The sequence below is a fragment of the Octopus sinensis genome, linkage group LG1, assembly GCF_006345805.1.
Source record: "Octopus sinensis linkage group LG1, ASM634580v1, whole genome shotgun sequence".
Lineage (NCBI taxonomy): Eukaryota > Metazoa > Mollusca > Cephalopoda > Octopoda > Octopodidae > Octopus > Octopus sinensis.
The window spans coordinates 194,179,564-194,194,563 of NC_042997.1; the positions used below are offsets into that span (position 1 = coordinate 194,179,564).

Sequence of the window (15,000 nt, forward strand, 5' to 3'; positions counted from 1 at the left end):
TAACTTCCGGCGGTGTTTATTTCGTTTGCCACTGTTATTTATGACAACCCTAACCCTAAAACCCTAACCCTAACCCTAACCTTATAACCCTAACCCTAAACCCTAAAACCCTAACCCTAACCCTAAAACCCTAACCATAACACCCTAACCCTGAAAACCCTAACACTAACCCTAAAACCTTAACCTTAAAACCCTAACCCTAACCTTAAAACCCTAACCTTAAAACCCTAACCCTAAAACCTTAAAGCTAATACCAGTACAAACGCACGAACGATGTTATAAATAACAGTGACAAACGAAAAATACACCGCCGATAGTTGTTGTTGGCAAACAACAGCAGTAATTTTATTCAGCTCAATACACGTCATTGATTGGTTGAAATTACTGAAATAGGACAACTTTAACGTGAAATAATTTCGTAAATATAAGTTTTTCCTCAAAAACGCTCAGAGTAAAATATGTTTTATATGACACATTCTACCAGTGTCCGAAGTTTGAAAGTGTTTAGTTACAAAAAATTATTTTTTAAATCTGTCGGTCAAAAGGTAAAGATCCAAAAATGTTTGAGAACCACTGAAATACAGTAACTTTAATCTAGTCTCCTAACATAAAAAACATCCCCATCTGTGATATAATCATTCTGTATAGATGTGTGCGATAACCATTTATGTGTCCTCTCCGTTGAGCTAGCAAAGACTTTAAATCCTGCCAAGAGCATTATCAAATTATATCTCTATTCACATAAGACCTTTATAGCTATTTTGATATAGATATATTTTTTTGTGTGGTGCATGTATGGAGAATAACTTTTTAGTTTCGTAATCTATCCCTAGCGTATAAGTTTTAGTGCTCCCTATTATCTTAAGAGTGCGTACAGTAAGACTTCAATGGCAAAATTGTTAAACCGCTTCATTTCCTCGGTTTTACAATTAGCAAGCAATTTACATCTCATTGATTATTATTATTATTATTATTATTATTATTATATTATTATTATTATTATTATTATTATTATTATTATTATTATTATTATTATATTATTATTATCATTATTATTATCATTTTTATTTTTATTATTATTATTACTATTAATATCATTATTATTATTATTATTATTATTATTATTATTATTATTATTATCATTATCATTATCATTATTATTATTATTATTATTATTATCATTTTTATTATTATCATTATCATTATTATTATCATTATATTATTATTATTATTATTATTATTATTATTATTATCATTATCATTATTATTATTATATTATTATTATTATCATTATATTATTATTATTATTATTACTATTATTATTATTATTATTATTATTATTATTATTATTCATTATTATTATTATTATCATTATCATTATCATTATTATCATTATTATTATTATCATTATTATTATTATTATTATTTGTCTAGGGGCAGTGTTTCTCATAAGGGGCCAATAAAGGGGTTGAAAGAGGAGCTGACAAATTACCATGTTTCATGAAATTAAGATATCAAAAAAAGAAAAAAAAATTAAGCTGATCCCAACATCATGGCAAAGGAAGAGAATTCATATGGGTGCAAACCCTTCTCTGTCTTCCCACTAATAAAGAGGTGGGAGGAGGCAAATTTTTTCAATATTTTTCGAAGTGAGGAGGGGGTTGTTATTTGTCAGTTTGTGGATCGCTGCCCAAGAGTAACATTTCTATTAAACTAAACATTTAATAGAGGGCGTTCGTTCTCTTTTTGTGTTTGTTTATCTTTACTTTTGGTAAAGTAGGTACGAGGGAGTGGTGAAAAGTTCCTGGTTTGGGTTAAAAGAAAATACGGGCGAATCAGTTAATTATGATTTTATTCAACGTATTCACCTCTAAAATGCACACACTTATTGCAGTGGACCTTCAGTTTTTCTAAACCCTGTAAAAGATTTCGGAAGGTTGGGCCTCCGACCAGGCCATTCGCGATACCCTTAAAGCCAGGAGCTTTTCAGTACTCACCCCGTTTATAGGTTGGTAAACCTTGGACATCACTATCTCGAGTCCTAGGATTGCCCGAGTCCCATGGGGTATAAGTGACCGCGGTCATAACATATCCCTAAATGGGTCACCGGTCAGTTGCAAGTTAACTTCTCAGCTATTGCTGGAACTCATTTTCTGCTGAGAAGCATAGAGCAAAATGAAATGAAGTGTTTTGCTCACGGACACAACACATCAGTGATCTAGGAATTGAGACTGCGATCTTTCAATCGCGAGTTTTTTGGGGGTTTTTTTGTGAAGAAATAAAATATTTACCGTAAGGACTTGGTAAAAGGAGCGAATGTGTATGAAAGAGATAACGTTTCATGAAGAATAAAAGGTAAGAGAGCAGATGGAGAACAGTATATAAAGGGTGATAGATAGAGTTATTATGAACTTTGACGTTCGGAGTTCAAATCCCGTTTGGATTACCTTTGACTTATTTACTTTCGAGGTCGATAAAATAAAACTCTAGTATGTAGTGTATGGTGAGGATGTGTGTGTTTGTCAGCCTGGTGAGTGATCCACAGTGTAAATGTATGCATATGTGTATGTGTATGTGTGTGTGTGTCTACTGTGTATCGTATACGTGTTTGGTGTGAGGTGTTTGTGGTGCATTTTAATGATGTAGAGTGTGTGTGTGAGTGTATGTGTGTGTATGTGTGTGTATGTGTGTGCATAGTGTATGTGAGAGTGAGAGAAAAACACAGACAGATAAGACAGAGAGATGAGTGTTATATACATGTATATGCGAAAGAGAGAAAGCATGTGTGTGTGTGTGTATGTATGTGTGTGTATGTTTGTGTGTGTGTATGTATGTGTGTGTATGCATGTGTGTGTATGTATATGTGTGTGTGTGTGCGTGTGTGTATGACCTACATAATTGGAAACTTGAAAAGTTTCAAGCCATATCTTAAACCACACACACACACACACACATACACACATACACACACATACACACATACACACACATACACACATACACACACACACACACGCACATGCACACACACACATACACACACACACACACGCACGAAGAGAGAGGAGGTGAAAGTCTGGCTGTATGTACGATCGTATACGTTTCATACTTAGTATGAAAGATAAATGTGTTTATAGGCTGGAATGGCAGATGTGGTTTGGGGGCGTTCTTAGTGATGTTAAACCTGGAATTGAAGCTGGCAACTTATTAAATATGAAGGGACCGATACAGGGTCCTCATTGTTTACATGTCAACTGTCAGTATCAGAAGCCACATAAATCATAGATAATAATGTCCTATGTGTGTGTGTGTCTGTGCCTGTGTGTGAGAGAGACAAACAGACAGACAGACAGAGATAAGGAGGAAATGAGAGAGAAAGGGTGAGTTGGTATCTGATTAGTAGAGTGGGGAAGGGGGAAGCTCAGGAAATTATTAAACCAAATTCTTCGTCAAATGTAAATCAGCCCTCTCAATATCATTTGAGTTCAAATGCCACCGAGATCGACTTTGCTTTTCATCCTTTTGGGGTCGATAAAATAAGTACGAGCTGAACACCGGGATCGATGTAATCGACTTATCCTCTTCTCCAAAATTGCCGGCTTTGTGCCAAAATTTGAAACCAATATTATTTGGTTCATACATACATACATACATACATACATACATACATACATACATACATACATACATACAAAGCTGAAGATAAGTGAAAAAGAGAATACCTACGCTGAACTATAGAGAAATTTGCAGTTACTCTTTGGTCGGCCCGAAGTTAAAGTGGAAGACACTTGCTCAAGGTGCCACGCAGTAGGACTGAACCTGGAACCAGGCAGCTGTGTAGCAAGAAGTTTGCTTCTTGCCACAGTCACGCCTGTTGATTTTGTAGTGAGAAAGTGTGCAATTAATGGTGGTACCGTGTAATCATTGGTAGATAACTTCAGTTTTCAGGCTTTAATTATCTAATTCATTGAATATACCTCAGATAGACATCACCAAAGACGGCTGGGAGAAGTGCACGTGACTGAATCGCGTCTCCCCAACAGCATTCTCTATGGCCAGTTAGATCATGGTCACTGTCTTGTTGAGGAACCAAAGAGGTTGTTCAAAGTCCGGCTGAATATCACTTTGAAGAGAAGCAACATCAACTCTTCAAAAGAGGTAAACGTCACTAGCTTCTGTTCACTTAAGCTAGTTTACAATTGAAGATGCGTTTACAATATGGAGGAAAACCGCACTTAATACAACCGAGAGAAACGGAAAAAGTGTGCCCTTTTTTGTCTCATTTCAGCAGCCATTGCCAGGGATGCATCGGGTTTCTCAGTACTTTTATCAATGTGATATTTGGAGTAGTTTTGTTCTGAAAGCTTATTCTTAAGCGCCTCAGTGGGCCCTTTTTTGTCTCATTTCTGCAGCCATTGCCAGTGATACATCGGGTTTCTTCAACCCAAAATTTATGCGTCTTGGTTTCACCGAAGTTCTACACCAAGGATTGGAGTGCACATTCATTAAAGGAGCCACGAATTTAGTAGAAAATGGCCATCATCACTAAGCTATCAAGTATATTTCGGCGATGTTTTATCATTGAAAAATTTTAACGTCTGCTTAAACACTGATAAAACGGTACTTTTCAAGAAAAATCCTTTGTGACGTTAACTGTCAGGTTTGCTGTATTATAAACCGAATAACATTAAACCGAATTAGTTTCTCTGCTGATAATAGTGAAATCATTGACCTCATACCGTGACATGACTTCTCCCTGATGACACTGGAATACATAACCTCATATTGTTATACAACCTCTGACACCATGTCTCCACATACGGTTATATACATTGCATGATAGTGTATTTTTACAAAATGCGATACAAGCTTCGTTGTAGCACTCCCTCCACTGGAGTTTTAACAGCCAACCTTCTGCCACGTGACGTCACAGCAGACAATAGAAAAGTCATTTACACACTTCATTCACTTACTAAAACACACGAGCCAACCAATGAACCTCCGCGCGTTCGTTCGGACTACTAGAAACAACAGCCAAATTTCCCTTAAATCACACCCTACGTTCTGAGTTTAAATTCTGCTGAGATCGTCTTTGCCTTTCATCCTTTCGAGGGTGATAAAATAAATACCAGTCGGGTATTGGGGATTGATGTAATCGACTTACCCTCTTCACGAAAGTACTGGCCTTATGCTTATTGTAGAAATATTATTATTATTATTATTATTATTATTATTATTATTATTATTATTATTATTGAGTGAGAGAGCAGTTCATGCCATCAAAGTGACACTGGGGTAAAATATACGAAGCCCAATATACCCATCATGACTACCCGTCTGATAAAGGTACCCAGGCACATGCATCACACCATATGTGCGCGACATGGTGATCTCATATCAAGATAAACAACACATGACCTTGCAGGTGGGGCCCAGTTAGAATTTTCTTCAGGTTGAGTAGCCCATCCTGCTCAAACGGTCCCTGAATAAGGGTTGCTTTAGGATGTTGAACGAAACACCTATGTTTCCAGAGGTGAACCATTCAAACTCCAAAGAATCCCTCTCAACACATGGCCATGATGCTCCCCCACTACTTCTGCTCGTGATCAGAGATGCACATATCGTCAGCCACTAAGGGACATGCTCAACTGGTTAAGGTCAAACAACTGACAAGCAAACCTGTGGTATTGAGCAGAATATTTGCTGTAGCCCATCTTTTATACCAAGACAAAACAATGTACATGATAACACTTCCAGTCAGTTAAGATCAGAAGCCATGAGAGCCACTGCCTGGTACTGCATCAGGGCATTTTATTATTATTATTATTATTATTATTATTATTATTATTATTATTATTATTATTATTTATTATTATTATTATTATTATTATTGTGTGAGAGAGCAGTGCATGCCATCAAAGTGACACTGGGGTAAAATATACGAAGCCCAGTATATCCATAACGACTACCCGTCTGATAAGGGTACGCCAGGCATGTGCATCACAACCGTATGTGCGCGACATAGTGATCTCATATCAAGATAGCGCATGTCCTTGCAAGTGAGGTCCATTTTCTTCAGGTCGAGTTGCCCATTCCACTCAAATGATTCCTGAATAAGAGTTGTTTAAGGATGTTGAACGAAACATCCATATTTCCAAAGGTGAATTATCCAAACCTCAAAGAATTCCTCTCAACACATGACTAGGATGCTCCCCAGCTACTTCTACTCGTGATCAGGGATGCACATATCGTCAGCCATTAAGGAACATGCTTAACTGGTTATTGTCAAACAACTGACAAGCAAATTTGTGGTATCGAGCAGAATATTTGCTGTAGCCCATCTTTTATACCAAGACAAAACAATGTACACGATAACATTTCCAATCAGTTAAGATCAGAAGCCATGAGAGTCAGTGCCTGGTACTGCATCAAGGCATTATTATTATCATTATCAATTTTTATTATGAGAGCCCCTCGAATAGTTCTTAATTTCCGGTTGGTCTTTACTTGAAAGCAGGCAATAGCAAGTCACCAAAGGTTTCAAGTAGTGCCTTCTCTTATGACTCAAAGCGATAATACTTTCTTTAGAATGTGAGCTGTACTCATCAATGCCTGACAGCAGCTCCAATATTCTTAATATGTTTTTCAAAATTCTTGGAAAGTGCTCTTAATGCTCCAATTACCACCGGTATCACAATTATTTCCTCATGCCCCATAACTTTCCTATCTCGTCCCACAGCGGCTGGTATTTCTCGAGCTTTTCTGTTTCCCTACATTTCACCCACGAATCGATTAGTATTGCGACATCTATTATCTGTACTTCTTTTTCATCTTTATGGATGAGCACGATATCTGGTCGTCTCGCCTCTGTGACTTGGTCGCACTGCATGTTAAAATCTGGGAGTATTTTGTAATGTTCGTTTTCCATTACTCCCTTTGGCTTGTGTTCATACCATTGTTCGGTTCTCTCGTGGTTTGCTTTACCGCACAACAGACAGTGGATGTATCTGACCACATTGTTGTGTCTCCTTTTGCATTCGCGTTGTGCGAGCTTACAGTACTCACTAATAATATGGCTTATACTTTCTCCCTTTTCAGAGCACATCCTACACTGTGGCAAGTCAGTGCTTTTATCAATGTGATATTTGGAGTAGTTTGTTCTGAAAGTTCGTTCTTGAGCGCTGCACACTAATGCCTCAGTGAGCCCTTTTTTTGTCTCCTTTTTTCAGCCATTGCCAAGATCTATTTAATTATTCTTCAAGAACTGACTGTACATTTTCTTGTCCTTTAACCCCACTGTCTTAGTTTCACTATCAGCATTCTCTTTCCCATCCTTCCGTTCACCGCCGGTCTTACTATCCCCGTCTCTTAATGTTTTCTAGTTCAACTGGGGATAACCAGTCGTTCTTTTTGATGGCTCTAGCTTGGTCACACAGATTTTGTTCATTTAATTCAAATAGGCCTCTGTCGCTCCATGTCCTGTGCATTCTTTTCCTATATCCCCTAGCGGGTACTTGCTTATTATTTCTCGGATTACCCAGAAAGTAGGAGTCCATTACAGCTGCATTCATTTCTTTCCTTTCGTCCATATTATTATATTATTATTACTATTTATTGTCTTTGCACAGCTTCTAACGCTGGAGATGTACTACGGTGTCAGCTGTTCACTATCAGTGAACTAAGGTAACACCCCTTATTTTTCGAGTACCATCCGGACTATTCGAGCGGTCCCAAGCAGTGCTGTTTTCTGCAAGTGATCCACCCTTATTGCAGCCCCTATTTGTTCCATATACTTCTCAAGACTTTTACTCACTGTTCCCGGGGCTCCGACAATTATTGGCACTACAACCACTTTTATTATCGACCACAACTGCTTAACCTCCCACGCTAACCTGTCATATCTCTTGACTTTTCTTTCTTCTTTATTGCAGCTGGGTATGCTACATCTGTGATCCAGTATCGTTTGCTTTCTTTCTCAATTAACACTATACCTGGCTTCCTATTCTCTATCTCATGGAAATCGTAAAATCCCATAGGATCTTTGCATTATCATTTTCGATGATGCCTTCGGGTTTATATGTTTGTACCACTTCTTTGCTCTGCCAAGTCCATACTTGTTGCAAAGTGTCCAATGGACAATCCTTGCTATATTGTCATGACGTCTCTTATATTCTTTCTAGGCTAGTGGCGTACATTGACTGGTAATATGCCGTACGGTTTCACCATTTTCTCCACAGATTCTGCACTTATCACTTTCTGATGTGTTGTCTTTTCTGTATTTGATGTAATTCGTTCTTAGTGCTTGCTCTTAGGCAGCACAGATCAGAGCCTCCGTTTCCGATTTTAAATCACTTTTAGTCATCCACAGCCATCTTTTTTCTCTGTCTGTCTTATCTTCAACATCCCTATGAAATTGTCCATGCATTCTTTTCTTTACCCACCTATTTTCAGTTTCAATCATTCTCAAGTTCTTGTACGGTGCTTTATCTTTACAATCTCTATTATTATTATTATTATTATTATTATTATTATTATTATTATTATTATTATTATTGTTATTATTATTATTATTATTACTATTATTATTATTATTATTATTATTATTATTATTATTATTATCATATGTTTGACTTTTGTTCTACATTTGTACAAGTTGGCTCCAAGTCTCACCTAGACACCTCAAAAGACAACAAGTTGGAAGTTCATGTTGGTGTTATGCCTAAGGTGCCATATATTTGGTTTTTTACTTAGTGTTGTACTAGTGAATGTTTAAGAAACCATAAGAAAATTATGTTTGTTTTAAAACTTGAGATTACATAGAAAATATTTTGCGTAGGATATGAGCAGTTCCCATGAGTACTATCTTTTGAATTTCTGCCATTTTTGGGTTTCCTGGTATCTGAGTTAAGTAGCAATAAACCCTTTTTGCTATCATTCCCAGGGCACCTATGACAACAGGTATTGTTTTAGTCTTCAGGTTCCATATTTTGCTAATTTCTATTTCAAGATCTTTATATTTGCTCAGTTTTTGGTAGATCTTGACAGATACGTTTATATCGATTGGGACAGTCATATCAATGAGGAGGCATGTTCTTTGTTTGAAGTCTTTCAATATGATGTCTGGCCTATTCGCATCTATCATTCTGTCAGTTTGAATGGGGAAGTTCCAGAAGAGTGAGATGTGGTCATTTTCAAGCACTAGGGGTGGTTTGTGTTCCCACCAGTTTTTTTCATGGGGCAAATCCATGTTTTTGCAGATTACCCAGTGAATATATTGTGCAGCTCTATCATGCCTGTTGAGATACTTTATTATTATTATTATTATTATTATTATTATTATTATTATCATTATTATTATTATTATTATTATTATTATTATTATTATTATTATTATTATTATTATGATTATTATTATTATTATTATTTGTCGTATGGGTAATCTATAGCGTATTGTATTGCGTCTATGAATTTTGAGGTTATGTTCCATAAGACGAGGACTATAAGAGTTGAAGTCTGCTACGGTATAAACATTGTGTTTCTGGCATGTCCAAATGGTCTTTCGTTTTTGTTGTTTGCTCGTTGTGCTGGTGGTCTCTGGGTGTGGTTGATGAACAACATTTGTTGACGCATTATGCACTGTTTTGTGTTTTGTTTTCTAGTTCATTTTCGTTTGTTGTGAAGAGTTTGCTGGCTCAGACAGGACCGATATAAAGTCATGATAGAGCTAATGTATTGCTTGTCCGCCATTTTTACTGTTGTCTTTCTATTATTGTGGTTAGCTGTGTCTGGTGGATCCAGCTGGACTGACGTAATACATGGTGAATTTAATGTATTTGTTTGCACGCCAGTTTTGTTTCTTTCTGTTGACCAAATATGGGACCAGTGAAGAAGCCAGGCGTAACTCTGTATGTATCTCGCTTTTCTCGTTTTTCCTGGTAGTATTGAGTACATTTTCCCTCCATATCCTAAATATCACTTCAACAAGAGTCTGCCACAATGAAGTGAATTTAACGATGTCTTCTCCTTTTGAAAGGTTCATATTTGGCTTCTCTTGAATCTCCGTTGTCATTTCGTTTTCGTTAGTATGTCTTCTATATGTATTGTTAGTGTTGCGAAAGAGTTATATGTCCAAATATTGTTGTCTTCTGGGTGTGTGATATTTTTACGTTGCCGTGTGTGATGGTTGATTTTATTCGGTGTTCTCTAGTATTACTCTTCAGAAAGGAGATGATGAATTCAGTAGGTGTATTGGGACCAGGTTTCTATGTAATTAATGAAAATTTGAATTAATTGTGCTGCTGAATTTGAAGAACGGTGACAAAATATGAGTACGATGTTGTTTACGTGTGAAAGAGTAGATACTTGAAGGTCGTGTACGTAAACATTGAAAAGTAGATGAGGAGACCGATCGCCATGGTACTCCATTCAGGAAACGGAAATTTTTCAATGCATTTTTCTTGTACACTACATAGATCTGACGCCCTGGGAGTTTGCTGGTAAATTTTCTTAAGATGGTGTTGAATATTTTGTGCGTAAAAGAAGATCAGGAATGAATTCGGAAACTGCTGACGTGACTAATCATTAGAATGTACGTGACCGTTATGTATTCTCTATATTAGGTTTGTGAGTACTGTAGTGGTTGAACGTATAGGTTTGAATCGGTATTGTGATTTGGAGAGTTGTGTGGGTTAAGGATGTCAAGGATTAACATTTCAAGAATGATTTAGGATGAACACAGGAAGGGGACAAATCTGTGCGTTGTTACGCTACTTGGGTTTTCGTTGAACTATAAAACTGTTACAGTTTATCCCAGCTTCAAGGTTCTGGAAATTTTATAGTGTTAGATTAGTTATAGATATTGGTAAGTGCGGTTCTAATCTTTCAGGTTCTAGGAGTTTTAGGTTTGATTGTGATTTTTTTTCTGGTCCTGAGGCTTTTGAGATTTTAGATTTCCTTATTGCTTTTTAGGTGTCCGACGAATGGAAACGGTCGAAAACGTGCTCTAGGTGGAAGGTGCGTATTTTTCGTTTTGCGTTATTTTTTTATGTGGATTTTGGCGGCTGATTTCGGAGAATTGTCCCATCAGGCTCTTTGCTTTAGCGTTGCATGTGGATATACTATTTGAGCTTATCATTGTCACATGGGTGTTGTTGTTGTTGGTGATGTTACTACTAATTACTCAATATAGTATTTCACTGTTGTCTTTTCGGGAGGTGGTTGTCGTTCATGTTAAAAGCAGTTTCTCAGCTTTCTATTGTTCTACGGTTTATTTTCCATGTTATTTCTTTGTTTAATGGTTTGATGCCGAGTTTTATTTGTGTAGAATGAGAAGGGGTTCGCATATTGTACTGTCCTTGGTTTTTATTAGGTTGCTCATTTCTGTTATGTAAATGATGTTGTATTTTTATGTTGCTTTATGGGATACGTTTTTCGAGAGTATTTTACAAGTATTTTGTTGAATGCATGTCCTGCAAGATAATGTTTGCATTTGTGGAGTTTTTATTGTGTTTCATTATAGAATTCATTAATTTTTTTTTAACTAGCAGTATAGCCCAGCGTTGCTCGGGCTTGTTTTCTCTTCGACGCTTTAGAATTGGAATTTTTGAAAAGTAAAAATTTTGCATTACGTAGCTTGTTATTCTCTTTAAGTGAATATTTTTCTGGTTGAAATACACCGAAAAATGGTGACACAGCAGTAAAAAAAAAGGGAGGTTTTCATAGAAAAAAAGCACCTTTTTGATGTAAATAATTTTTTTGTGTTCACATGGTCCGATTTGAATTTTTTCTTCTACGGAAGGAAGAGCAAGCCTTCTTCTATCATACTCTCAATTTTGGTCAACTTGCGCCGCAGGGTCTCGGAGGAGATAGTGTTAGTTGAAGGCTACCAAACCTGCCACACACAGACAACTTCAGCTTTATATATATAGATTACTTTTGCTTCCTTGATGTGTGAATGTGTTAGTGTGGCTTGTTTAAGATACAAAGGAAGGCTAGTTGTGATGGTGTTATTTTAACTCTTGTGTTATCTGTACAGTTTGAAAACCAGGATGCAATGAGTTCACTGAATTCTCTCTCAATATTAATGGTATTTGGAAAGGTGTGTGAAGAGCGTAAACTAGTCAGTGACGGCGTTTGTGTATTTGCGCGTGTATGCGCGCGTGCGTACGTGTGTGTTCATCCATATAGGTGTATGTGTTATACTAGGTGCTGGTCTTGTGAAGGCACATGGCTCAGTGGTTAGAGTGTCGTGCTTATGATCGTGAGGTTGTGAGTTCGAATCCCGGACCGGGCTGCGTGATGTGCTCTTGAGCAAGACACTTTATTTCACGTTGCTCCAGTTCACTCGCTGTAGAAATGAGTTGCGACGTCACTGGTGCCAAGCTGTATCAGCCTTTGCCTTTCCCTTGGATAAAATCGGTGGTGTGGAAAGGGGAGGCTGGTATGCATGGGAGACTTTTGGTCTTCCATAAAACAACCTTGCCCGGACTTGTGCCTGGGAGGGTAAATTTCTAAGTGCAATCATATGGTCAGTTATGACCGAAGGGGGTCGTATTTAGAATGCTTGCATTTCGAATGTATTGTCGCCTTCTGTCAGTTTTCAAACGTCTTTTGTAGTATCTATATACTGAATGCAAGATATTTTGTGTGCTATGAGGTCTCCTCTGTTGCAACAGAGTATTTCTGACTTCATCTGAGTGTAATTAAGAATATTAAGTGTCCTGTGTTCTCGTTACCCTTTTACTTGTTTCAGTCATTTGACTGCAGCCATGCCGGAGCATCGCCTTAATGAGCAAATCGAACCCAGAACTTATTCTTTGGAAGCCTAGTACTTATTCTATCGGTCTCTTTTGCCGAACCGCTAAGTTACGGGGATGTAAACACACCACCATCGGTTGTCAAGCGATGCTGGGTGGACAAACACAGACACACATACATACATATATAGGGCGGGCTTCTTTCAGTTTCTGTCTACCAAATCCACTCACAAGGATTTGGTCGGCCCGAGGCTATAGAAGAAGACACTTGCCCAAGGTGCCACGCAGTGGGAATGAACCCGGAACCATGTGGCTGGTAAACAAGCTACTTACCACACAGCCACTCCTGCGCCTGTAAAATTTAATATTGCTAATTTAATAAAAGTATTTTGTAGGCTGTTAATGTAATATTGCAACGTTTTAAAATTTTTGTATGATGTTTATGTTTTATTTCTGTGCGTGAAAGATGGTATTAAATATTTTTATAGCGCCATCTTGCGGCATTGTGAAGAGAGAAGATACTTAGCTTTTATCGTAACTTTGTTGTTAGCGTTATAATTATTGTTTCTGTAATGACGATTTTATATATGAGGAGGTACCCAAAAGAAACTAGAATTTTGCAATATTATTTTAAACGCTTAGTTTTACATCTTTACACTTTTATCGCCTTCAAAGTATTCTCCATTTAAAGCAAAGCTTCGGTCCAGATGCGTTTTCCACTGTTCGAAGCGGTACTAGAACTCTTGCAAAATGATGCCTTTTAACGCCTCCGTCGGTTTTTTTTTTTCACCTCTTCTACATCTGCAAATTCCGAAGCACCAGCTTTCGTCGCCTTCGAAAAAAGATCCGGATCAACTTCCAGCTTTTCTTTCAGCTCACGGCATGTATTCAGTTGTGACTGCTTTTGATCTTCCGTGCATCTCTTTTCATTCGCAATTCCTCGCTCGAAATTCGTTGGCAGGAGCTCCAGGACACAACAGTCATATCAATAAGTTCGTCAATTGTTCGGTGACGGTCCTCTAAAATCAGTTCATGAATATTCATGATTTTTTTTATTCGTTCGGGAGGTCGACAATCGCCTTGAACAAAGTTGGTCTTCAAGTGACAAGTGACCGTTCCTAAAGCGTGAAAACCACTCGTAAACTTGTGTTTTGCTCATGGCAGCATCCTTGTAAGCTGTTAGAAGCATAACAATTGTTTCGGTCGCCGTTTTCGCCAGCATACAACAAAATTTCACGGAAGCACGCTGTTCCTTCGTTTCAGCCATCGCAAAAATCGATGAACAGGGGAGAAGCACTGCAAAACAAAGACGCACCATGTGACAGTATGACTGTTACAGACAACACTGGTCGGCAGACTGGTGCCTGAGGGTCGCATCAAGTTGTTTCTAGCGGCGGAAGCCTGAACTACATATTTCTTTACTACCCACAAGGGGCTAAACACAGAGAAGACAAACAAGGACAGACAAACGGATTAAGTCGATTACATCGACCCCAGTGTGTATCTGGTACTTATTTAATCGAGCCCGAAAGGATGAAAGGCAAAGTCAACCTCAGCGGAATTTGAACTCAGAACGTAACGGCAGACGAAATACAGCTAAGCATTTCGACCGGCCTGCTAACGTTTCTGCCAGCTCGCCGCCTTCGTGGAAGCCTGAACTACCACGAGCTTGTCCCACAGAGACCGTTTCCAGTTACTTTTGGTTGCCCTCTCGTATGTGGAGATTTCGTAGATTGTTTTTGTTTGTATTTGGGCAAGTAGTTTGGAAAACACCGTATTTGATAATATGAAAAACACTCGGGCATATTAGACACATCCCAATTTCAGGAGTGCATATTCAGGACAAAAATATTTTGAATGCATTGAAGCATAGAGGATCCAAGGTGATTTTTTGAGACACGTTTTGGAAAAAGAAAAGTATGTCTTGTATGCCGTCAAATATGGTAAGTTTTCGGGACTTACAGTTTGTTTCGTGCAAATAAATTGGTTCTGACGTATTCGGGCGGCGTCCACATTTGCATAAATATTTCACTGTATCTAACCTAAATGGTTCAATCGACAAGCCAGGCGTGACTATCTCGTTTTATTTTCTCACATTATTATATACAGGATTGCTCCTCTACTTTTGGGGATATAGCATCAGATTTAAAGGAAATTTAACGGCAGTTTTGGCCGAACGAGGGACTGCCTGGAGTTCATCTGCTCGTTTGTCTGTTGGTCATTAATGGTCAGTTACCTTGCAAGA

The 15,000-nt window shown here is 37.8% G+C and overlaps 1 protein-coding gene across 3 annotated transcripts in view; it reads left to right on the forward strand.

Moving 5' to 3' along the window:
- The window catches only part of LOC115231280 (collagen alpha-1(XXVI) chain-like), a 185,342-nt gene that overhangs the window by 69,760 nt on the left and 100,582 nt on the right, over positions 1-15,000 (forward strand). For 2 of the 3 annotated variants that reach the window (XM_036508080.1, XM_036508082.1), the window contains exon 3: positions 10,969-11,013. The exons of the other annotated variant lie outside the window; for it this stretch is intronic. In XM_036508080.1, coding sequence (XP_036363973.1) covers positions 10,969-11,013 — 45 coding nt within the window. The remainder of the gene's footprint in view (positions 1-10,968; positions 11,014-15,000) is intronic. 3 annotated transcript variants of the gene reach the window in all.